General features: G+C 41.4%; 1 protein-coding gene across 3 annotated transcripts in view; it reads left to right on the top strand.

Moving 5' to 3' along the window:
- The first annotated feature begins 2,978 nt into the window (after positions 1-2,978).
- AGAP1 (ArfGAP with GTPase domain, ankyrin repeat and PH domain 1) overlaps positions 2,979-24,712 on the top strand; it is a 471,115-nt gene continuing 449,381 nt past the window's right edge. Inside the window, exon 1 of one of the 3 annotated variants that reach the window (XM_063317853.1) lies at positions 2,979-3,612. In XM_063317853.1, coding sequence (XP_063173923.1) covers positions 3,441-3,612 — 172 coding nt within the window. In that variant the 5' untranslated portion in view covers positions 2,979-3,440. The remainder of the gene's footprint in view (positions 3,613-24,712) is intronic. The other 2 variants (XM_063317854.1, XM_063317855.1) reach the window with 2 other exon arrangements.

Here is a 24,712-nt window from a genome sequence, read left to right as displayed (position 1 = left end):
ATTAAAATATTGAAATGTATCAGGCCCAGGATGGAACTGTGTACAGCCACGCTTTACTCCAATTTGATGAAGAACTGTTTATGAACATTCTTTAAATGATGTTTTTCAAGCCAGCTGTGGGCCCTTCTCAAATACATACCTTATTTAATCCCAGCTTTAGTATTAAGAATTCCATCATTACCTAGAAGTGTAATATTATGGAGAGGATAGCAACTCATGTTTTAGGCTGGCTGGTTCTACTGAAAATTTGAAATGTGTAATATGCTGACTTCTGAATTTCATCATTATATAGTATACAGTATTATAGAAAGCCAGTTTGGTGTAGTGGCTAAGGCATCAGGTTAGAAACTGGGAGACCGTGAGTTCTAGTCCCGCCTTGGGCACAAAGCCAGCTGGGGGACCTTGGGCCAGTCACTTTCTCTCAGCCTAGGCAATGGCAAACCACTTCTGAAAAATTGAACAGAAAACAATAGTATATACTGTATATTATACACAAACACACTCTATGTAGTATATGTGTGCGTGTATATATATACATATGTTTGTGTGTACTGTATAGAGTATATAGCTAAATATATAGTTTTACTTCAATGGAAAGATGCTGCTACAAAACTGGATTTACAACGTTCACTCTCATGATCTGGCTTTTTACTAAGTAGAAAGTCCAATCAATATTACTCCACGTGGTGAGGTTTAATTGCTTACAGATATAATGGATGCTTACAATGACATATAGGAATCCTCTATTGAAACTTTTGGGTAAAGACTTTATATACTTATGTACATGTCTGAATGAGAATCATGTATGTAATTTTATTGTTTTGCTATTTTTTTTCCTATTGTCTTTAATAAAGCCTTTTTTTTAAAAAAAAGTTTAATTTGTTGTTGAACTATATCACAGATACTTTAATTTGCATAACTGCACAGAGCAAGTAATTGGACTCAATGGCTTAAATGGCTCTTGTCAACTCTTGAAGTCTAAAACAGTTTGTCCCATACATTTAAGAATTTTTCCTTTTCACATATTAAAAAATTTGATTTGATTTTCAAGTTTTGGATTGAGTAGCCAAAGGTTGTAGATTGAAACAATCCTCCCTTTTTATTTTTTCCTTCAAAATGTTGATATGTCTCCTTGCAATCTTTCTTCTTAATGCATATTAGGGGTGAACTATTGTATTAATTCTCATTATTTATTATATTCTTTTTAAATATATTTTATTAGAATTTTTTAATGTAGTAAACATATACAGAACAAACAAAAACAAAGAAAAGAATAGAAAAAAAAAGAACTAAAAACATACAATTATGCCTTCTATTCTTCTTTCTATTGAGTAATTATCATTATTATATTAATTCCAAACAGTTGTACATCATCCAGTTGTGCATGTTTTGGATGATTTCTTGAATTCTAAGCAAATTATGAAACAGGATTAATTACCTACCTTGACAGACAAGTGTTTCAGTGTTGGTCCCAGGACCCCATTTGAGGTTATGTAAATTAACAGTGTATGCCTACTCAAAATAAGTTTATAGTAGGATTTACTCCCAAGGAAATATACTGCAGACCAAACTAAGCAGTAAAGAGAAAGAAAGAAGCTTTTATGGAGCATTATTATGAAAGTTATGTAAGCAATGGTATGAGCCAGTTTTAAAACTTTTGTTATTTGTATTTCATATGTAGTATTTTCTACAAGTATAAAGATATAGATTTACAAAGTATTACTAAGGATAGAATAAGTAGATTAGCAAGATAAAAAGGAAGGCATGGAGGAAATTAGAGATGTTAGAAATAAAAGATGGAAAAGCAAGTAGTTTACTACATGAATTCATTCGTGTTAAAAGAGAACACTTTGTAAAACAAATTTAAAATGAAGAATACATGAATAAATAACTGCTAAAGAAATAAGTCCTACGCAGCAATTTATACAGGTATATTTGCTAAATATTTTTATGGAGCTACATAATACATCAGGTAAACAACAAGGCCCATTGCAAAGAATATAAATTATTATCTATACAAAAACATGATGAACTAAATGTAAAATTAGGATAGATGTAAGTATCCAAAATTTACAATGTAATAAAGCAACTTTGGAACTAAAAATAAGAAATGTATTATAAAAATAGAGCAAAGTTTCTTACAAAGTCATAGAGGAGGAACTGCAAACATATTCTTAGAATGGAAGTATTAACACATTTTTAGCACTAAAGATTATTGCAAGATAGCACTTCATGCAGTAGCAAGTAAGTATCTCAGGGGTCATTTTATCTAAATGTATTTTCTGAAAGGATAGAAATATTGCATGGGTGGATTCACATGCTTAAAGATTTAACAATTTCAGAAGGATGTAATTAAAATTACATTTAATTTGATATCAACTGGAAAGAAACCTAATTTAAGTTTGTTGAATGTAATGAGTTACTCAGAGAATGACTTATATCTGGATTCAGTCCAAAGAGAAGAATTAGGAAGACGTACTTAATCCAGAAAGGAAGATCAAATATTAGATGCTACGGAAAAGTTGATATTTTAATATTACAAAAACAGCGAACTATCATAAAATGTATTTTCTTCCTTCACTTCTGTTTTGCCGGTTTCTTGTCGCAGATTTCTTACTTATTAGTAAAAAATAAAGTGCCGCATTTGCCAAAAAACGCCTATCATAATCCTGCTCCAAGCTAAGTTCCTGGGGCCATTTCTCGATTCTCATTCTGGCCAGTGGCCTGTATAAATACCGTCCTTGAGCCTAGCCTGTGTGTTTCCTAAGGTGAAATATAAACTCACACAAAAGCCTCCCTTCCCATCCGTCGCCGCCTGTGCAGAGGAACGCGATTGTCCCTACAGCCTAACGCACCAGCAAATACTGAGTATCTTGACATCAGAGCCTCCAGAAGAACGAGAGGAGATTGCCGGAAATCGCGAAGCCACTGGAAACTACAACTCCCAGAAAGCTACGAGAACTTTTCCTTCAACTGATCCTTTATCTCCGCCGGGGTCCGCTGTTTGTATGTGGGGAAGGAGCGTCATTACGCAAAGAGGGTGGTTCGGCGTGGAGCGAAGGGAAGCGGCCGATCCTTCTTTCGTGGTTGGCTGGCTCAGCTGCGGCAGGGGAGGCTCTGGGAGGACTGGCTCGTCGCTGGGCTTTTGCGGTTGCGCCTTGCGCTCCCCAGCAGCGGCTTCCGAGCCTGGGCTGCGTTGGGGTGGTGAGAGGCGGGAACGTCGGCGGGTCTGTCCGATTCTTCTCCATGGAGGTGGGCCTTTGCGCCCAGCCCTTGCCTACTGTGCTTGGCTTCCTTTATTGGCGTGAACATGAACTGGTAGTGCTGGGACCCGGCGGGGCTGGCTAGTTGGCTGACACGCGGGCGGCTGGCTCCCTGCCTGCTTCGGGGGCGGTCAGTCGATCTGGTGGGGGGAGGACGGTTTTTGGCGTTTCCCCGCCATGAACTTCCAGCAACAGCAACAGCAGCTGGCGAATTCTGCGGCCATCCGGGCGGAGATCCAGCGGTTCGAGTCGGTGCACCCCAATATCTACTCCATTTACGAGCTGCTGGAGCGGGTGGAAGAGCCAGTGCTGCAAAACCAGATCAGGGAGCACGTCATCGCCATCGAAGGTAAGGGACGGTGTCCATCCTATATAGCTTGATTGGACCGGCAGCTTCTCTATGCCGTTGAGCTTTACCACCAAGAGAGTGAGAACAGGACCGGCTCTCCTCCTGTCCATAGGAATATTCCATTTTTGTTGCCTTCCTGTGCACACTGGGAGCGGGTATGGTTCGATGCAACAGAACTTACTTCTCTGCAGATATTCATCGGGGTCGCTCTTATTTCCTCACTTCTTGGCTCTCTCCCTTATTCCCATATTAATGCAACAGCGATTATATGGTTTGGGAACAATTTGGATATTCACTGTGCTCTGCCCTGACAATCTATAATTCATAGGATAACCCACAAGGTGAGGCAGAAACCATAGTTTACAAACTACACAGCTTGTTTCATACATCTTAAGTTACTATCACTATTATGGCTTGATGCCTTATGTGAACTTGGTCATTTTCTTTTATTCTGTCCTATTTATTATTTATTTACTTTGCTTGGATGCTGCCCATTCCTGGAGGCTTTGGGTGGCTAACAATGTCAACATAATAATATCCATCCCACATATAAAAATAAGGATGGTTGCTTGCCTGTTTTAATATGCAGCTTTGTTAGTGAGTCTCTAGAGAATCACTACCTACTCTCTAAAGCCTGTAGGTCGTCTTTGGTCCAGATCAGATTTCGAAAAGATAACAAAGCCAACTCTGTAGCTCTAGGGCCCAATTTATATCTTATATCTTGACGACTTGGAAGGATGGATGTGTCAAGCTGTCTTTTTATCTGAAAATAGCATAAACCCAAAACTGTTACAATTTTGGGGGGGGATGGGACAAATAAAAGAAAAACAAGCTTATGTCTCTTTTCCCCACTGCTGAACTGAGGGATGATGTTGCTTAATTTCTGACAAACAAATAGTTCATCAAACTAATTTCTTCTTCTTTTACTGACATTTCAGTGCTGAAATTCTATAAGCGCTATTTAAGGAAGTAGCTCAGATTTTGCATGGAATTAATTCTAATGTGTACAGTATGCAGATTATTTATTTAATATGTATATGCTGTCTGCTCTCAATTTTTTTATTTTGGCTTTAGACAGCTTACAAACATCCACATACAGTAAAATCCAGAATAGCAAACAATTAACATAAACGTTCTAAAAGGTAAGAAGGGACAGGTCAGCTTCAATGACAGTAAATTGTTCCACAGTCTATTCCACAACAGAAAAAGCAGAATGGCTGTTGATATTAAGCATATCTGTGTCACGATTGCAAAAGGTACCCTGCTGAAGATCTGAAAAGTGGGACGGAGGAGGCAGACCTGCAGGTAATTTGGACCCAAGCTGCATAAGGCTTTATTCACTGTTGTGAGTATCTTGAACTGAGCCTCAAAGCAATCAATAACCAATGCAGCTATTTCAGCACAATAGTGATGGAGCACCTCATCACCCATTTTGGCCTGGTTGCAGTTTCCAGGTTGTCTTCAGTGGTTGTACCACAGAGTGTATCACCATAATGCAGCCTTGAAATTATTAGCACCTGTGTCACCGTTTCTCCTCCAGGAATTGGTACATATGGTTTATTATGCAAAGCTTACAGGAAAGGAGAAATACACTTGAGAATCATCAGTGTGCTGGTGGCAATTTGCTCTAAACTTAGAATGATCCTTTTGGGTGCCTTCTTGTTGATGATAAATAACATGACTGTTAAGAAGGGACGTTGTGCCTCCCCACTGAACCATTCCTGGGGTGACAAAGATAAATCTCTGAATGATATTTCTGATAGTCCTTAGAAAGATAGGAGCAAAACCATTGCAAGGTAGTTGTTTCCATTCCCAGATCCCTCAAATACTTCAAAAGGTTAACTAGGTGACCACCTTAAAAATTCCTTTGTTGTTTCTTGGCAGTTGATAATGCTTATATTCTTCCCTGATCTCCATGGCCTAGTCTTGAAAATTATGTCTGCACTGTGTTCAGTCAATTCTATGCTACACTTTAGTCACTTCAGCTGCTTGCCCCCACACTTAATTGCCTGCAAGCATTTCCTAGAATCATCATGGGCACTGCATTCTGAATCTTTTTGGTTCTGTCCTAAGCAGCTTGGAACTCTTTTTGTCCATGATTTTCTTTGCTATGTGATATGATTATATAGCTACACCTTGCTTTCAGGATGAACATAAAGTTTGTTCTGCATTTTTGTGTTTGGGCCAGAAAGATCCAAAGGACCTTCAGAGTTAGGTTGCAGAGAGAAGTCCTTGGTAGAATGGCAGAATAATCCCCAGTTATATAAACTAGGGACATTCAGCCTGATTTGTAATGATTATTACAATCTTTTATTCTGGAATTCCTGGAAAGGTTTATTTTACAGGTACTTGTATATTGTTTGTTTGTTTGTTTGTCTGACTCTTAAACAACCCTGGGCAGCTTACAACTAAAAACCAACATATTCAAAGAAATACAGCCAAAGGGCTAAATACTAAAGACAGACAGACCCCACAACAAATAAGATCAAAATAAAGCAAAACAAGAAGAGGGTGCCAAAATCACCTTGTCCCCAAGGCCTGGGAGAACAACCATATCTTTAATAGTTTCCTGAATGACATAAGGCTGGGAGTCACCTAAATGTCTGGGGGGAGATCATTCCAGAGGGCAGGAATTATGACAGAGTAGGTGTACTTCCTGGGTCCTGCAAAGTGACATTCTTTAATTGGGGGAACCTGGAGCATGCCCACCTTGTTGGATCTAACTGGATTGGCAGACACAACTGTATATAAATGGTCCCTCATACAACCAGGCCCCATGCCATGAAGGGCTTTCAAGGTGATAACTAGCACCTTGTATTGTACCCAAAAGTCATCTGGCAACCAGTGCAGCTTGCAAAGCATCAGGATCACATGCACATAACCTGATGCTCTCATCACTACCGGTGTTGCTACATTCTGGACCAAGGACAGCCCTATGTACAGTGTGTTACAGTAATCCAGTTATGAGGTGACTAGGAGATAAGTGTCTGAAGGGCTTCCCTGTCCAGGAAGGGGTCCAGCTGATACATGAGATGTAACTGTGCAAAGGCCCTCTTGTCCTCAGCTTCCATCTGCTCTCTGAGCAGGAGCTGAAACTCCAAGAGGACCCCCAGATTGCACACACATCTCAAATGGGGAAGTGCAATTTGTGTGGGATTGGGTGATATAAACAAATTCTTTGCCATAGATTCAGTTAAAAGAAGAGGATTCCATTAGCAGATTGGAATGTGAATTGCCTTCTTTTAATCCTATCAAATATTGTGGCTTTAATGCAACAAATGCAGAACTGGCATGCATTGTATTTCAGTATGAAAGCTTTCCTTTGTCTCCTCTTTTTATCTCTTCCTTCCATTAAAGGTTTAATTGGGGCAATCAAAATTTGACAATAAAATTTTAAAAAATGTTTTTAGCATTAAGATACCTATTACAATTGTAATGTACAAACATATTTTAAATAAATAAAATTTTCTGAACAAATGGGTTTCCTGAGAGATTTCCATGATAGTCTGTGACAGCAAAACAATGAAATCTTATGACATCTTGTGTCCAGGAGTGGGCAGTCTTTTAGCCTGGAGACTGCAGCTTACCTTTCTGAATATGGAATCACAAAGTTTGCAGCAATAAGACATTAAATGAAAGAATTATTAATTTTACTTAATTATAAAGGCATAATGTCAACTATTCTGGCAATTTATTAGGAATATTAACATGCTGTGTGATTCATTTTTATAAAATGCTAGTATTAATCAGTTTTTTAAACATAATTTTGTGAATAATTGCAATTCATTTAATTCAGATTTTAGCTTATGAAGGAAGTTATTGGTCATATTTGAAGGAAACTATCTGCATACATCAAAATGGTATTGAAGTTTTATGTATTCTAAACCAGTTTTATGTATGGATAAGAATAATAAATATCAAAAGTATCTAATATTTTCTAAGTGTGGTAAAAATACTGTGCTGCTATTGCTGCTTAAAGTCTTGTCTGCAGACTTTCAGTATAACATTTTCTATCCCCAAGTCAAATTCCAATGTATCTCAGTGTAGTAAAGTGACTTAAATGAATCCTTGTCTGTGATGTTAATAAATGTGCTTCTTAAGTTGCTTCTTTGGACAGAACATGGTGAAACAGATTGGCTCTGGGTCGGCAAAAGAGTGAAACCTGTATACTCTCTCCTTATTCACTCTGTATCCTGAACATATGGAAAGCTGGATTGAAAGTGTGGAGTCAGGAAGCATAGTGAAAAAGCAGAACTACAATTAACTAATAATGACAGTAGGTCCAGCAACTAGCCTTAGAATTGACAGTGAAGGCATTGAAATGTGGATACCTTCTGCCTGTTAAGATCAACCAGCACAAGAATCACCACTTGGTAGAATGGCCTGTCATAACTACAAAGATTGGAATCATGCATTATAGTAAATTATGAAAATAAATAAAACAAGATCCTGTTTTAAGATGAACCTAAGATGAACTTCCTATTCCAAATGGCACCAGTTCCAGTCTTAGACACAAGCTTGCAGGACTGACAAAGAACAATCAATAGATGTATATGGAACGGGGGAAAAAAATGAGAGTAAGATTCAAAACATTACAAGACTCAAAAGAAAGAGGTGGACTTATTTCCTAACTTTAAATTATATTAAGCAAACTGTCTATCATGGATAGAATAGATAAAATCCCCATGTAGCAGAATATCAATTATAAAAGGAGCTGGCATAGCCAATGGACTTCATAGGTATTTATGATATAAAGAAACAAGGAAAGAATGTGAACAGATGTATCATAAGACAAAGTTTCTTAAAAAATATGGAATCTTCTAAAACCAAGGATGAGCCCGGCAATTTCGCTGTTAGGGCCACCATCAGATGTCTGTTACTTCAAGGACAACTATAGTAAGAAAGAACTTCCCAGGAGGCATGGTCAACTAAAGACGTCTCCGCGAAGATGGAGTCGGCAACCGTGGCAAAGACCGAAGAACCTGTGAGTAGACCAGTTCTTCCGAACCTCTCTGGACAAGCAGAGGATGGGAGATTGCCCTCCAGATGGCTGCTGCTTGCAAGGAGACTACAGGACCGTGCTCTTCTGCGTGTTTGAGAGCTGGGAGATGAAGGGATTAGCCATCTTGCTTGCAACCATGGCAGAGCCTTTTAAAGGACACTAAGTTTGCAAGCTTTACTTTCTAATCACATTTGGAAATTGCCTATTAATCATCCTAAAGCTATTAGATACCTTCGAAACGACAAGTTTGAAAAGTCGCCGGGTGAATTTAGCTTCAAGTCTGAACAAAAGAAAAATTAATTATAATCTTAAGAACTTAAAGAATTTGAAAGAAACAGCAAAAAGCTAAATAAGATTTTGGTCTAAGAAAGTTATAAATGGATTAAGTCAATATTCCAGTTAAATTTGGAATACTGACTTTTACTATAAGATTTTGGAATTAACTGTAAAACATAAATAGCTTCTCATGGGAACCAGATTTACTTTGACTATCTTAGGTTATTGTACACCATTACAAATAACAAAGATAAGTGATTTTATGATTTTAGAAACTGGAAATTAGAGGGGACTAAAGATTCTAAGTAGAAGGAAAAAAAAGTACAAGCCTACTTTTGTTGTCAGATAGTACTGGGACTTAAAAAATGATACAAAACATCATAATATTGGAAATATTAAAGGAGATCTTTGAAGAATGGAGCCAGAAATTAGTAAGTACAATATCAACACTGTCAGTAATGATGTCTGACTCTATGGATAGACTGTGTCCAAAAGATGTTAATGAGGGAATGACAGATGTGGAGCAAATTTTGTCTGACAAGACAGAGAACGTACCAAAAGTGGAACTACAAATTACAAGCCAAGAGAATGATTTGGAAAAGGACACTTATTGGATATGCAAAAGAAACTGGCTGAAGTTTTAAAAATTAAATGGGAAATACAAACGACAAACCAAGAGAATGACCTGGAAAATGTTTTTTTTTATTGGATCTACAGAAGAGGCTTGTTAAACCCTTGAAGAAGTCTGTGCAATGGGATAAAGAAGGATTGAAGAGAAATAAGATCCTACAACAATATTTGAACTAAAGATTAAGACTATTAGAACTAAAAGGAATGACTATAAAGTTGATTTACTTGATCAAGGTTAAAATAAGATTTTTGGTTTTTTTGCATAGGTCTGGCAACCCTTTATGGACTTTTTGCTGACACCAGGATTGAAAAGTTGGTGTTTTATGGATTTGCTTATAGATAAGGGATGGGATGTGGGATGCAGAGATACCTGTCATGAGTACTGATGGTGAGCAGGAGGGGGCCCCTATCCAGAGGGGAAAACGCATGCGTAGTATTGAGGAGTTAAGCAGCCATTCAAAGAGACACAGATCAGACCCGCCTTAACTTTTGGGGTTTATCTGTCTGGGTTTTTCCCACGCTTCTTCAGTTTGTTAGGATTTTCTGTCTAATGTAGCAGTAATAAAACACTAGAGACCTATTCCTCATCTCAACGTGATTCCTGACTGTTAGGACATCAATCCTAACAAACTCCTACTCCCATTGAAAGAGGGAGGAACAAAGAAAAATAAAGGAGAGACATTTGGGAAAATGTCTTCGGAAAACGAGGAAATTCAGCAAGCCATCCAACAATTGGCAGCAGCCCTGCAACAACACCACCAACAAGTAGATCTCCAGAGCAACACATTACAAGCAGCTATGCTACAGCAGTTACAACAACCAGCTCTGGTTAACCCACAACCGGTGCCAGCAGCAGCAGCAGCAGCAACTCCGCCAGTAGTCTTGAGATCCCAGGGCAGTCTACCAGAGAAGTTTGGAGGAGAAGCAGGACAGTTGAGAACCTTTCTCACACAGTACACAATGTTTTTCGACAGCAGACCGGCAGAGGTTCCCACAGACAGAACCAGAGTCACCTTCATTTTAAGTCTGCTAAAGGGCCCAGCAGCCAAATGGGCTATTCCCATGGTGGAGAACAACGACCCAATTCTCAACGACTACCGGAATGATCTGGCAGGGTTCCGAGCACACTTTGACGACCTGATCAGAGAGGTCACTGCCAGCCGGGAAATTCGGAAGCTCAAGCAAGGCAAAAAGAGAGTGGGAATCTACATTGCTGATTTCAAGCTGTTAGCAGGAGATCTGGATTGGAATGAGAGTGCCTTGAAAGACCAATTCAAACAGGGGCTGGATGAAGAAATTAAAAATGAATTAGTGTGCCAGGGAACACCAGCTACCCTAGAAGGTTTATATCAGTTGTCTGTGGTCATAGACGCCAGGCTAGAAGAGCTCAGACAGATGCAGCCGGGGAGAGGCAGGGGTCTCAGGGCGCTTCCAGGATTTCCAGCTCTCTCCGCAGCATCTCCTTACTCAGGACCAGAGGAGCCGATGCAGATCGGGGAGAGCAGGAGGCTTATTTCCGAGGCTGAGAGACAGAGAACGAGAGAGAGAGCCCCCTGTTTCTACTGCAGAGTCCAGGGGCACATGGTGAGCTTGCCCAGCGAGAAGCCAAGCAAATTCTGTAAGAGCCCCAGGGCAAGCAGCTGAAACAAGAGCCACCTCCACCTCTACTTCCAACCAGGGAAACTCCGTCGGTCTCCCTCCACAGAGCTCAGCAGGGAGACCATCAATCAATTAAGAAGGGCTCATTCCGAGGATTCCAGGCAATCCTTTTACTACTTACCAGTCCTAATGCACGTAAACCCAGAGCACCAGGTCAAGCTAGAGGCCCTTGTGGATTCCGGAGCTTCCACCAATTTTATTGATGTACAGACCGTACAAGACTTCAACATCCCGACCATAGAATTGCCACGTCCGATAGAAGTGGAGACCATTGACGGCCAGCCCCTCAAGGTAGGGCCGATTAGAAGGTTCACAGAACCTTTGCAACTAACAACGGGAGACCACACTGAGTGGATCCGACTTTATGTTACTGCATCACTTAATGTGCCTATAGTCCTGGGCACACCTTGGCTGAAGATCCACAACCCATTGTTGAACTGGACTACGGGAGCAATCTCCTTCCCAGCTAAGGAATGCCAGCACAAGATTCAAGCCGCTCTCCTCTCTCCAGGAACCAACAAAGCCACGGAAGCAGGGGGGGTCCAGTTGCCAGCCAAGGATGCAGATTTCGCAGACGTTTTCAGCGAACAAGAGGCCACAGCATTACCCCCCCATAGGGACTGTGATTGCACCATTGAGTTGATACCAGGAGCCAAGATTCCAGCAAGGAAACAATATCCCATGTCCCCCAAGGAACTAGCCACCTTAAAGGATTACTTGGATTCTAATCTCCAAAAGGGTTTCATCCGACCATCTACTTCCCCAGCGTCTGCTCCTACCTTCTTCGTACCAAAGAAGCCTGACCCTCAATAAACTCACGATAAAAGAAAATTATCCCCTCCCGCTAATATCTGATCTGCTGGATCGCTTACAGAAAGCACGCGTTTTTACTAGGTTGGACCTCAGGAATGCATACAATCTGATCCAGATGAAAGAGGGGCATGAATATCTGACTGCCTTCGATACCAGGTTTGGTAAATTTGAGTACCTTGTTTTGCCCTTTGGCTTGTCTAATGCAGGAGCCATATTTTCCCGATTTATGAATCAAATTTTCTCTGATTTACTAGATAAGTATCTGGTCATTTATCTAGATGACATATTAATATTCTCTGAGGATGCTACAATTCATGTAACCCATGCACGTAATGTCTTACGAAGACTGTGAGAGAGCAAGCTGTTCGCCAAGCTAGAGAAGTGTGCCTTCAATTTAACTGAATTACATTTCCTGGGCTATAAAATATCAACAGAAGGCATATCCATGGATCCTTCTAAGGTCCAGGCAATTCTCTCTTGGCAACCCCCCCGAAATGTGAAAGAGGTACAAAGGTTCCTAGGGTTTTGCAATTTCTACAGGAGATTCATAAATAAATTTAGTGACAGGGCTAAACCCCTCACACAACTTTTGAAGAAAGGATCAAAATTCATTTGGGGGGGGGGGGAGAGAGCAAGCAGCCTTCCAAGAATTTAAGCAACTCTTTGCATCCCAGCCGCTTTTAAAGCACCCTGATCCCACGAAGCAATTCATAATGCATTCAGATGCTTCAGATTTTGCTATCGCAGCTGTTTTATTGCAATATACTAACAAAACAGAATACATTGCTCCCTTGTGCATTTTTCTCCCGCACACTCTCACGAGCGGAGAGAAACTATGATGTTTTTAACAAGGAGTTGCTAGCAATTAAAGCAGCATTTCAAGAGTGGAGGCACTGGCTAGAAGGTGCAACCTTTCCTGTGAAAGTTTGCACCGATCACAAGAATTTACAGCTTCTACAAAATAACAGATCTCTCACCCCATGCCAAATCAGATGGAGCCAGTTTTTCTCCCGCTTCAATTTTGTTATTATGTTCCCGGGGCGCAGAACTGTTTGGCAGATGCCCTGTCTCAATCCATTCAGGCAACCCCTGCTACTCACCAGGAGGTACAGGCTACTATATTACAACCTCACAACTTTCAGCAGTCTATCAGGGGGAACCAGACAGAGATTTTAGCAGCAAGCAGACAAGCAGAGGACCTATTTACAAGAGTCAGAGCTCAGCAGCAACAGGACCCGTATGCCCAGGCCAGGATGGATGACCTCCAGAGGGGCCCACAAGACACTGCCTCCCCATTTAATGTGGAGGCAGGAATCCTCTGGCATAGCGGGTGATTATACATTCCCCCCTCATTGAGGGAAGAAGTACTGAGACTTTGCCATGACCATCAAACGGCAGGCCACAGAGTGTTTTCAAAACTCTCCATAGAGCTCTGAGAGACTACTGGTGGCCTAAGATGACTGCAGACATAAAGGGTTACGTTGCTTCTTATCATACCTGTAGACAAGACAAGCCTCTCCCAGGGAAGCCCACAGGACTCTTGCAACCCCTACCCACCCCCAGTAGGCCTTGGGACACAATCTCCATGGATTTCATCACTGATTTACCCCCGGTCCAGGGACTGACTTCCATACTAGTGGTGGTGGACCTTTTCACAAAAATGGTGCATTTTATTCCTTGCAAGGGCCTCCCATCTGCGTAAGCTACAGCGCAGTTGTTTATGGACCATGTTTTTAGGTATAGAGGCATGATAAATCACTTGGTGAGTGGCAGAGGCCCTCAGTTCACTTCCAGGTTCTGGAGGGCCCTTTTCCAGTCATTAGGGGTCTGGATCCACCTATCATCATCGCATCATCCGGCTAGTAACGGGCAAGCTGAGAAAATTAACCAATGGTTACAGCAGTATCTCAGGTGTTACACCACTTATCAGCAAGACAATTGGCCAGCCCTGCTCCCCATGGCAGAACTGATTTTCTTAAAGAGCAACAAGCCGCACAGGAGTTGTTAAAGGAGCAGCTGAACAGGGCAAAGAGTGCTTACAAGAGAGCTGCAGATGCTCACAGACAAGAGGGGCCAGCGATTGCAGTAGGAGACAAAGTGTGGCTCTCTACCAAGTTTTTGACCTCCACCAGGCCCTCCAAGAAGTTGGACTCTAAGTTTGTGGGCCCTTTCACTGTGGTACAGCAGTTAAATCCAGTGGCTTATCGCTTAAAGCTGCCAGCATCCATGAAAATCCATCCAGTCTTTCACAGAGCCTTGCTAGCCAAGGGCCCTCCCCCAAGTGCCTTACGATCACAACTGCCCCCCCCACCTCCAGTAATTGTGGAGGGGGAGGAGGAATACGAAGTCGAGGAAATTCTGGACTGTAGGAGGAGGGGAAGGGGCATCCAGTATTTAATATACTGGAAAGGGTACCCTGAGGAAGAGCGCATGTGGGAAAATGCCAGAGATGTGCATGCACCAGCGCTGGTTCATCGATTCCATCAGCCTTTCCCTCACAAACCCAAGCCTCGCACTCTACCAGAGATTCCTCACTTGGCTGAGCAAGCAGAGGAATCCCAAGCAGAGGAGTTCGTAAGTTGGCAACCTCCACCCCCGCCAGAGGCTCTGAGGCCAGAGAGAGAGGAGGAGGGAGAGCCGCAGCCCTCCACCTCCGGCTTGCATTTCCCAAGGGGGAGGGGGGAAGAATCTTCTAATTATCTATTTTCCAGCAGCAGCCACCTGGGCCAGAAGTGTTATCAGACCTGGAGAGCAGCACTGATTCGTCCTTGGAGTTTTCCTTTGAAGACTTTCCATCGTTGCCCAGTTCCCATGGGAGCTTGGAGGGGGAGATGGACTCTCATGAGACCTCTGGAAGGGAGGGGGCTGAAATGGAATGTGAATCTGGAGGGGAGGGTAATGTCATGAGTACTGATGGTGAGCAGGAAGGGGCCCCTATCCAGGGGGGAAAACGCATGTATAGTACTGAGGAGTTAAGCAGCCATTCAAAGAGACACAGATCAGACCCGCCTTAACTTTTGGGGTTTACCTGTCTGGGCTTTCCCACGCTTCTTCAGTTTGTTAGGATTTTCTGTCTAATGTAGCAGTAATAAACACCAGAGACCTATTCCTTGTCTCAGCGTGGTTCCTGACTGTTAGGACAATACCTGTTTGTAAGCTTATAGGGGGTGAAGAGTTACTGAATTTGTCTATGCTTGTTGTAATGAAGGTTGGAAGTCACTCCTTTATATATATCTTTTTCTTTATTATATTCTTTCTTTTCTTTCTTTTTTTCTTGCACATTTTTCTTTCTATTCTCATTTCTTTAAGTTCGGTTTGTATTAATTTTTACTACTGTAATCAAGATACTTAATAAAAATTATGAACAAAAATAGGGAAGATTTAATCACATACAGCTTGTCCTCGGTTAATAACCATTTGTTCAGCGACTATTCAAACTTATGACTGTTGAACAAGGAGACTTATGGCCCGTCCTCAAAGTTGGGGCCTTTGCAGCGTCCCCATGGCCACATGATCGTGATTTACTGCTTGGTAACCAGCTTGCAATTACGATGGTCACAGCATCCCGCAGTCACATGATTATGATCTTCATTTGTTTAGATTGTGTTGTTCTCCACTCAGTGGACTTCAGGCCATTCTCCAAACTAACAAACTTGCAGTAGTGTAAACATTGCCCAGTGCAATTCAGGTTTGTCAGCCCACCCTGTTCTTTAATAAAACTATAAATCCTCAACAGCCAAAGCTGTCTTAATCAGTAGCCATTACTTTCATTCACTCTCGGTTCTGCTTTCCAGAGTTTCTCTGATAATTTAAGACCCTACTTCTAATGCCAGCACAATAGCGTGTTCTCCTCTTATGGGAACTTATGAGAAATTAAGCTATATAGTACTTTATGGCCAGCTTCTCTTTATCAAACTAATTCAGGATGGCATCTGGAAGTAGGTTGTAGTTATGAGGGGCTCAGGTTTTGCTTGTAGTGTTTTGGTTTTGGGGTTACTTATTTTTGTCTCCCTGTTGGTTGGGTTGTGGATGGTCAACAAGAGGGGCTGGTGGTAGTCAGGAATGGTTTTTGCTGATGCCCAGATAGCCCGGGAACCTCTCTGAGACCCCCAGAGAGTCTGGAGAGCAGTACTGGAGACAGAAGCAGGATTCGAGGCAGAACTAATGGTTGCAGTGCTGGAGACAGTAGAGCTGTTGGCAGCGATACTGGAGGCTTCAGGAGCCGTGGAGGTTGAAAGAGACGTTCCTCAAGTGTAGGTGCTGTTAAGTGTGCACCAAGTGATTGTGGTTGCCAGTGGGGGCCTGGCCTGAGCCTAGGAGTTGGCGGCAAGACCAGTGGGAAGCTTGGAAAACCACAGGAAGGCCTCTGGAAGAGATGCCTTTGGCCTGACACGGCATGGCCTCTCCTTTCGCTGCATGTGCTGAGGCTGTGGAATGGCAAGATGTGGCTTGGTTCCAATTGAAGTCATGCCATGAGTTTTCTGTGTACTTCATTGTCCACTTGGTGCTTGGGTCAGATGCTATGTATGGTCAACTGGTGTTGGTGGGCTGGAAGTGCTTTTTGCCTGGGAGTGTGAAACACGAGGGTTGTGAAAGGGCGCCAGATGGAGCTAGAGTGGTGGAAGGAGTGCTGAGGGGGCACTTAATTCGTCTGGGGGCCTGCCAAAGCTTTAGTGGGTTGCCCTTTCTGCTGGGTTCTGGGTGTCAGGTTTTTGAGTTCCTTCTTTTGGACTTCAGGGCTGGAGTTTTTATTATCCAGCCAGCTGTCTGTGGCTTTAATCTTTGTCCACCCAGATGGAAATTGGGGCTAATTTATGGGCTGATAGAGGGGAGAGTAGAGTATATCACAGTTAGCTGAACACCACACAGGCTGCAGAATGCCAAGGCCAGGAGTAATCTTTGCAGTTTGGTGTTGCTACAAGGGCTAGGGTGGCTGGAATTGTGCAGGTGTATGCAGTTGTGAAGGTGGTATGGGTGAGGGTGAGTGAATGGGAGATGGGAATTAGGGGTGAGAGAGAATTGGGGAGGCAAAAGGGCAGGTGGTACTATTGAGACTGTGGTGGGCAGGAGTAGGTATTGTGAGGGTTGGCTGCACTCAGGAATGCTTGGGATGCTATTTGAGAGTGGTCCCATGTTCAGGCCTCAATATTCATCCTCTATGCCAGGTTATCAGATCCTTGGTGGCCTTGGATTCTGGCTGTTGCTCTTGAACGCCGAGTTGATCTGTAATAAATCTGTTCTAATCCATGATTTAATTGTGGATGAGCCAACCAACCTGGCATGTATAACCAAGACCTGGATGGGTATGGAGGGGAGAGTTCACCTCTCAGAAATGTGCCCACCCAGGTTTCAGGTTTGGCATCAGCTGAGAACCCAGGGGAGGAGATGGATGGGGAAATTCTGGTTGAAGCTGGATTTTAAGGAACTGCCTGAGATGCTGGATTCTATTGCTGGTGTGGCTATGAGAACCTCAAGACTGTTAAAATACTTGGGGATTTTAATTTGCCATCAGGTGATGTTAAGCCCAGGGTGGCTAAGGAGTTCATGGTCTTGGGCAACCAGTGAGTGATTTGATTTTTGTTTTGGGGCAGTGGTGACATGATCTGGCATTGGAGGACATTCTTTTGCCATGGTCAGATCATTATCTAATTGTCTTTTGGCTCATGGTGTCATCCCACCTCACAGGGAGATAGGGCCTATTAAATCTACTGGGTTCCAAAGCATGCTTTTGATTTTCTCTGAGTGTCTGGTGGTGGCTGAGGCCTTGGACTTGCTGCCTGAAATGGGTGAAGCCTGGACTGTATTGCCCCTGTGTGGCTTTTCTTTGTATGCTGATCCTGGGGTGATCCTGATCCTCCAAGAAATGAAGCAGAAGAGATGCTTGGAGCATTGTAGGAAGAAGACAAAGAGTGAGTCTGATTGAACGTGATCAGACATATTTGGGGTTACATTTGTGGTGATAAGGGGGTGAAATAGTGTCATTTCTTTGTCCTTATTATGTCTGCTGATAGCCATCTGGTGGCACTTTTTAGGGTGGCTCAGTCCTTGCTGGGGAGGAATGAATCACATGAACTTCTACTGAGCTGTTGTGAAGAATATTCTAGTTATCTGGATGAAAGAATTGCTCAGATTCATTCACAGGTGGACTCCAACTTGACTGTTGAAGTGCCTGAGACACAGTCTTGTGTGTCTATCTGGGATGAATTTGAGTCTATTGACTCCTGATGAAGTGAGCCTGATTACCTGCTTTTTAGATCTAGGTCCCTCCTGGTTTGTTAAAACTGCCCAGACTTCTTTGAGAGAGATGATGGTCCTTTCAGCTCTGAAGGAAATAATGGTATGCTCTTTACTCACCAAGCCATCACTGGACCCAACAATTCTGGACAGGTGGTTGGCCACCAGCTCCAGAGGGTTGTGGAGGAAACAGATTATTTGGAACTGTTTCAGTCAGGTTTCAGGCTGGAATGTAGAATTAAGATGGCATTGGTTGTGCTTGGGCATTTGTCAGGATGGATGTGGTGCATCCATCCTTGTGTTCCCTGATTTCTCAGCAGTTTTTAATATTTTCAATCATGGTATCATTCTGGACTGGTTACCACTATTCAGAGTGGGGGGGGGGCACTATGCTACAGTAGGTCTCCTTTCTCTGATACCTGTTCTAGTCACGTGTTGAGAAGAGTGGGAGAGATTGAGCCTGCAGGCCCTCACAGGGTTTGAAGCTTTCCCCCTTCCTGTTCAAAATCTACATGAAACTGTTGGGTGAGGTAATCCATTGGTTTGGGAACCAGTATCACCAGTATAGAGCCAATGTGGTGTAGTGATTAAGGTACTAAGCTAGAAACCGGAAAATTGTGAGTTCTAGTCCCATCATCCCAGTGACGACTGGGGAAGGCAATGGCAAACCACCCCACTCTATAGTCTGCCAAGAAAACGTTGCAAAGGTGGTGCCCCCCCCCCAAGGGTCAGACATGACTCGGTGCTTGCACAGGGGACCTTTCACCTTACAGTCCTATCTTAAGCATGAACCCAGTTGGGTGCCATTGAGCCAGTCACACACTCTCAGCCCTAGAAGGCAAGGGCAAACCACTTCCAAAAATCTTGTCAAGAAAACTGCAGGGACTTTTCCAGGCAGTCTTCAGGAGTCAATACTGACTTAAAGGCATAAGTAAGTAAGTAAGTATACTGATAAGTAAGTAAGTATACTGATGATACCCAAATATATATCACAACTCCGGGCTGCACAAGCGATGCTACTGATGTGCTGTTCCAGGCTTTGGAGGCTGTGCGGGTCTGGATGAGAAGAGATTTAGGCTCAGTGCTGACAAGATCAAGTGACTGTGGACATTTAGTCCACTCATCCTGGCAAGACTACACTTCCCCATTCAACACTGGTACTTAATTTGGGGGTTGTCTTGGACACACAGCTCCTGCCTGAAGAACGAGGAGTTTTGGCCAAGAGGGCCTTTGCACAGATCCATCTAATCCACCAGGTGCACCCATGCCTGGATTAGGCGGCCTTTCAGACACTCATGCCCTCTGATACTTTCTGTCTGTCCAGTAAGATTCAGCAGAGTGTGTGTGTTGCAGGTCCCTTCTATTAAACAAGGATATTTGTGTAAGAATTAAACAGTTGCTTAAGTTTCATGAGGACAAAAAATGATTTTTGTCCTTTTTCTTGCTGATCCAGTGCAAGGCTAGTAGCATGGTTATTCAGACTGAAACCTGAAGCACTTCCCTAACCCACTGCCTTTTGTAGTAGTTAGAGGTCTCCTCCTAATCTTCATCTGCAGCTCCTGGATTGCTAACAGACAGAAGTAGAATTAGTGGGTGAAGAATGAGTGCTGCCATCTCCTCCCTGTGTTCTGAAGGGAGAGCTCTTCTCCTGCGTTAGCCACCATGATGCTCTTTGGTAGCATTATTGGTGTTATAAGAGGAGTGAGGATGCTACTAAATGAGGTTTCCCTTCAGGAGCATGACATAACTCGTCCCTTGACCAACGGACCTTAAACCTGACTACTCTCCCTATGACTAGCTTCTTTTGTCTAACTGGTTTACTTCCCCAGGACATGGCTGTTGAGTGGTGCTATTATGGGGGACTTTTCTACATTTGCTAACCTTAAATTTGGGGTGGGATAGGATGTTGGGGTGGGATAGGATGACTAAAGACCTGGTTTTGTCAGCAGGCTTGGAATGGGAGGGGGAATAGTTATACCTGGGGCTGGCTAGTGCCCTAAGTGATTTTGAGGGGCATCCTACACTCATGGACTGATTAAAATCTCTTGCCACTTAGATTTTACTATATTCTTACTTTATTGTATTGTTACATTGAAATGGTTTTACTTTTTAACTGCATTTTATTGTAAACCGCCCAGAGTCCCCCATGAGGGGGAGATGGGCGGTGAGTAAATTTATAAAAAAAAAAAAATGTTTTAAATGCAAGCTTCTGTTTCAAAGGAGGGAACCCTTATTTCTATGTCTCTCCCTCCCCATCTATGTTACCCATGTTGTCATGCTACTTTTAAAACTGCAAATAATAACAACAATAAAAACCCTGAACACACTTGAATGAAATGGGGTTTGAGTTGTGTGAGTTGCTTCAGAGACAGTCCGATATACTTAATCAGTTCCAGAAGTAAAAGTAGTCAGGTTACACTACATTCCCGCAATCCTAATTCTCCCTTACCAACAGCAATCAAATCCAGAGTAGCTCCCTCAATGCCACATGTGCTACTTAAATGCCTGTTGTTTTGGTTCAAAATTCCATTTCCTAGATCATGCCATGTGGCTTAAAATAATAGAAGAGGCACATGTGTAGTCCTTACTAGAGTACTGGGTCACACTAGAAAATTCAAAAGATAGTACTCCATTGGCAAGAAATAATACAATTTGCCCATTTCTGTCAGTCCTTCGAGGTAGACCAGATCAGGAAACAGACTTCACAGGAAGACCAGAACTATACTTCATTAGATAGGCTATAATAATAGAATCTTGCAAGTCTGCTTGTGTCTCCCCTTCCCTCCCTCTTATACCCCAGGCATTTGGGGAGGAGGAGGGTTAGTCTGAGTTTTTTTTTTTTTTAATACTCTCCTGCCTTTCTGGACTTAATGCATTTTTTCTTTTGCACCTGGTGTTTCTCTAATGGCCTCTGGATTCCTTTTCCAGAGGTATCTTCTGGCTCTTTATGATCACATAGTCTCAAACAGCCAGGAAACACCTTAAAGCAGGCATGGAAAACAACTTAAAGAAGGCATGGAAGATATGCTTGTTATGTTCCAAGGATGAAACACCTGAAACAGGCCTAAAATAGTTTGTATTTACTATTTTGGAAACCCTTAGTTATCAGTGGGTGAATTACTATTGACTAGATTATCATGGCCTAGAAATGAGGAACCAACAATAGATGGAAAAGTAACTCCTTGCCATGGAGTTTATGTATGCTGTATAACTGCGCTCAGGAAAAGTGTAATCACATCCTTAGCAAACATCCCTAATTGCTGAACAGAAAACTATCCATAATACTTCAATCCTGTCAGAATTCCATTGCAGCTTACTGACTTATACAGCCCATTATAGAGTTGGGTATCTTCAGAATGCTGACAAAACTCCATCCTGCATTGCCTAACTACATTGCCCGATGACCTAATTTGGATGTTAAATACCAGTAGGACAAGAAGAAAAATCCTGGAAATATTTTAAAACAGTGCATCCAACACATAGCTCATGCAGCAGGTTCTGAAGGATACTGTGATCAGTGTACCAATGCTGCCAAGAGATGAAGAAAAATCAAAGTGGTTCTTCCTCATCTAGCTTTCTATGTAATATACATTCTAGTTGAATAGAAAATGTTATGCATCTGCATTGTAGTGGTCCTTGAAAGCTTATAGCAGAATACACCTTTGTCTTTAAAGTATCACGAAGTAGAATAGATTAGGGAAAATAATAACAAAACTTCTGAATTAAGTGTTTTCAGTAAGTCAACCCTCCCACACAAAATGTTGAGGGTAGTTGTTTTTTGAAAATCATATATCTGAAATATCTAATAAACTATTATATATATATATATATACACACAAACACATACATACACACACACACACACACACACACACATTTTGGTATTAGGAATGAACACAAAAAGCATTTAGAGCACCAATTTGCCTGTATCTCTGATGCTGCCTATTGCTTGTTCCATCTTGTTTATTTTCAATAGTTTGATTCCACATGGATTTTAAAGTAGGGCACAGATGTATCTTTGGTGTTTAATGCATGTGCATAATTACAAGTGTAAGATCAAAGTAAATAATTCATGTAAGATGGGAGAACTTGGTACTTATAATGAGATCTCACGAGCAAATCTTGAATGCTTGGCCCTTTTCAAATTGTGCTGGCTGTTGGATAGAATTTATATACTTCCATTAGTTGTTAAAAATGAAATGGAAGAAATTTCATATAACTTGTAGTTCATAATTCTCATATGAAAGCTTATTACCCCTTATTCAGTGTTTACTGACTTTAGGTAGGCATTTGGGGGAGCCACATATAAAGCATATATTCTTCAGCATTGGCTCATGAATCACTGATAGTCTACAGGATACTTCGAAGTAGTATCTGAATGAACATTTAGAGAAATATTGACATGGCAAACTTCATATGAAAATTTTACTTATGGCTATACTGAATGGCAAGGTGACAGTATTGTCATCTTTGATAAAGTACAGCACCACTTATTCTAGTCATGTATCAGATACTGAAAATTCAGAAATGTAGCACTACTGTGCAAATATTTTCTTTTTAGTGAAATAAAAAATACTATTCTTTAATAAATACAATAGTGAAACTACAGCCGATTAATTACACATGTTTTGAAAATAATAACAAACTCTGATTTGATCCAAAGTTCTTACATTCACACTAGAAGAAATAGTTTTAAAACTACTCAGTGAATATTAAAATTATTGGCACCTAACCTTTATTATATATACACTAATGCTGGGACAAAAGAAGCTTGAACTTCCAGAACAGGAAAACAGATTGGTATAATGGATTTCTACTTTGCTATTATGACTTCCATAATTGGAATATTGAAATAGAAGAATATAATTTGTTCAAAAGGAACAGAATGGGAGGAAGAGGATGCACCCAATGTTTAAAGCTTCATATCTGCTTAAAAATCCAAGTAAACACGGTGATACTGCAGAGAACATGTAGAATACAATAAGTGGAGGAATGTAGTAGTAGTGATGATGGATTTTAAGTACATTTCTGTTGGAAGCACTGTGATAGTATCTTTCTGACTAACAAATTTCATTAGTTTAAGTACATTATTCCAGTTCTGTTGAAATTCTCAGGCTGCTCAGAACTGTTTTATTTTGTACTTTTAACAGAGAAGAATGCGCACTTTACTGTAGTCACAAAATGGCAAAATGTTGCATGATAGCTTGTAAGATCAGAGAAGAAATAACTACTTAAGCTGCTGTCATATAGTGCCTGTTAGTGGAGTGTATCTTAATTATAGGACTGTATTAGTGGTAAAGAGTGTTGCTTGTTAATATGATTGGCCTTTGGTTGTAATAAAGATGAACTTGAACAATGTTTTTTTTCTTGATCTATCTGGTATATATAGAACATTAAGTAGGTAGTTTTCCTAAATTCCAGTTCATGCCTAGTTTTTCATTTAGGTTGGCCTCCTACAGGGCCACTCTACAGGGAAGAAGGCAGAATTTAGATCAAAATTTCCTTTTAGGATGACTTGTTACAGTGTTTTAAATCAATGTAGCCATCACATTCTTGTCCTTATTTTTTAAATTGTCTTTAAGTTGTGAGAAATTTGGCTTTTCATAAATATTAACCTTGATCAAATATAAGATTCCTCGGTTAAAGACTGCCTTGTTTAGCGGTCGTTCGAACTTACGATGGCGCTGAAAATATAGGCTTATGACTGGTCCTCAAACTTATGGTTGCATTCTCCCTGAGGTCACGTGATCATGATTCGGGCACTTGGCAACTGGTGCACATTTATGACAGTTGCAGCATCCCACAGTCATATGATTGCCATTTGCGACCTTCACAGCTGGCTTCTGACAAGCAAAGTCAATGTGGAAGCTGACAGTAAGTTGAGTGCGGTCACGTGATGTTTCACACAGAAGCCAGCTGTGAAGGTCTCAAATGGCAATCATTAACCGTGTCGCTTAGTGATGGAGTTGCCAGTCCCAATTGTGGTCGTTAAGTGAGGACTACCTGTATCTTAATAATACTAGAAATCTGTTGGGGTTGGGCGACTATAACAAATTTGAATAAATAACTTTTCTTTAAAGTTGTTCATGTTCTAATAATACAAACCAAATATCTTACATTAATTTGTGAACTATACACAGTATAACTTGCATTATTTGAAGTATATATTTTTCCCCATATATCAAGATTCAAATATCAAGAGTAAATGCAAAATGAATGAATGTATTAGATAAAAATACATTCATCCCCTAGTATATATAACAAATACTAGCTGTGTATATCTATATAATTCCTTTAAATGTCCAGTATTCTTTGACATTACTACAGAAGCTTCCTAAAGTAATTAGGAAACCTCTTTCCTCTTAAATGTATGGCTATTCTTTTATAGAAAGCTGAAAATGGGTTGGAGGGGAATAAGAACACCACTGGTCCCCAGCATTTTTTCTGAAGAGCCACTGACCTTGATGAGAACTTTTGGAATGTGTA

Source organism: Candoia aspera, chromosome 1, assembly GCF_035149785.1.
Source record: "Candoia aspera isolate rCanAsp1 chromosome 1, rCanAsp1.hap2, whole genome shotgun sequence".
Taxonomy (NCBI): Eukaryota; Metazoa; Chordata; class Lepidosauria; order Squamata; family Boidae; genus Candoia; species Candoia aspera.
The sequence above is the reverse complement of the archived record's forward strand: the minus strand, read 5'-3'. Positions and strand labels throughout refer to the sequence as shown.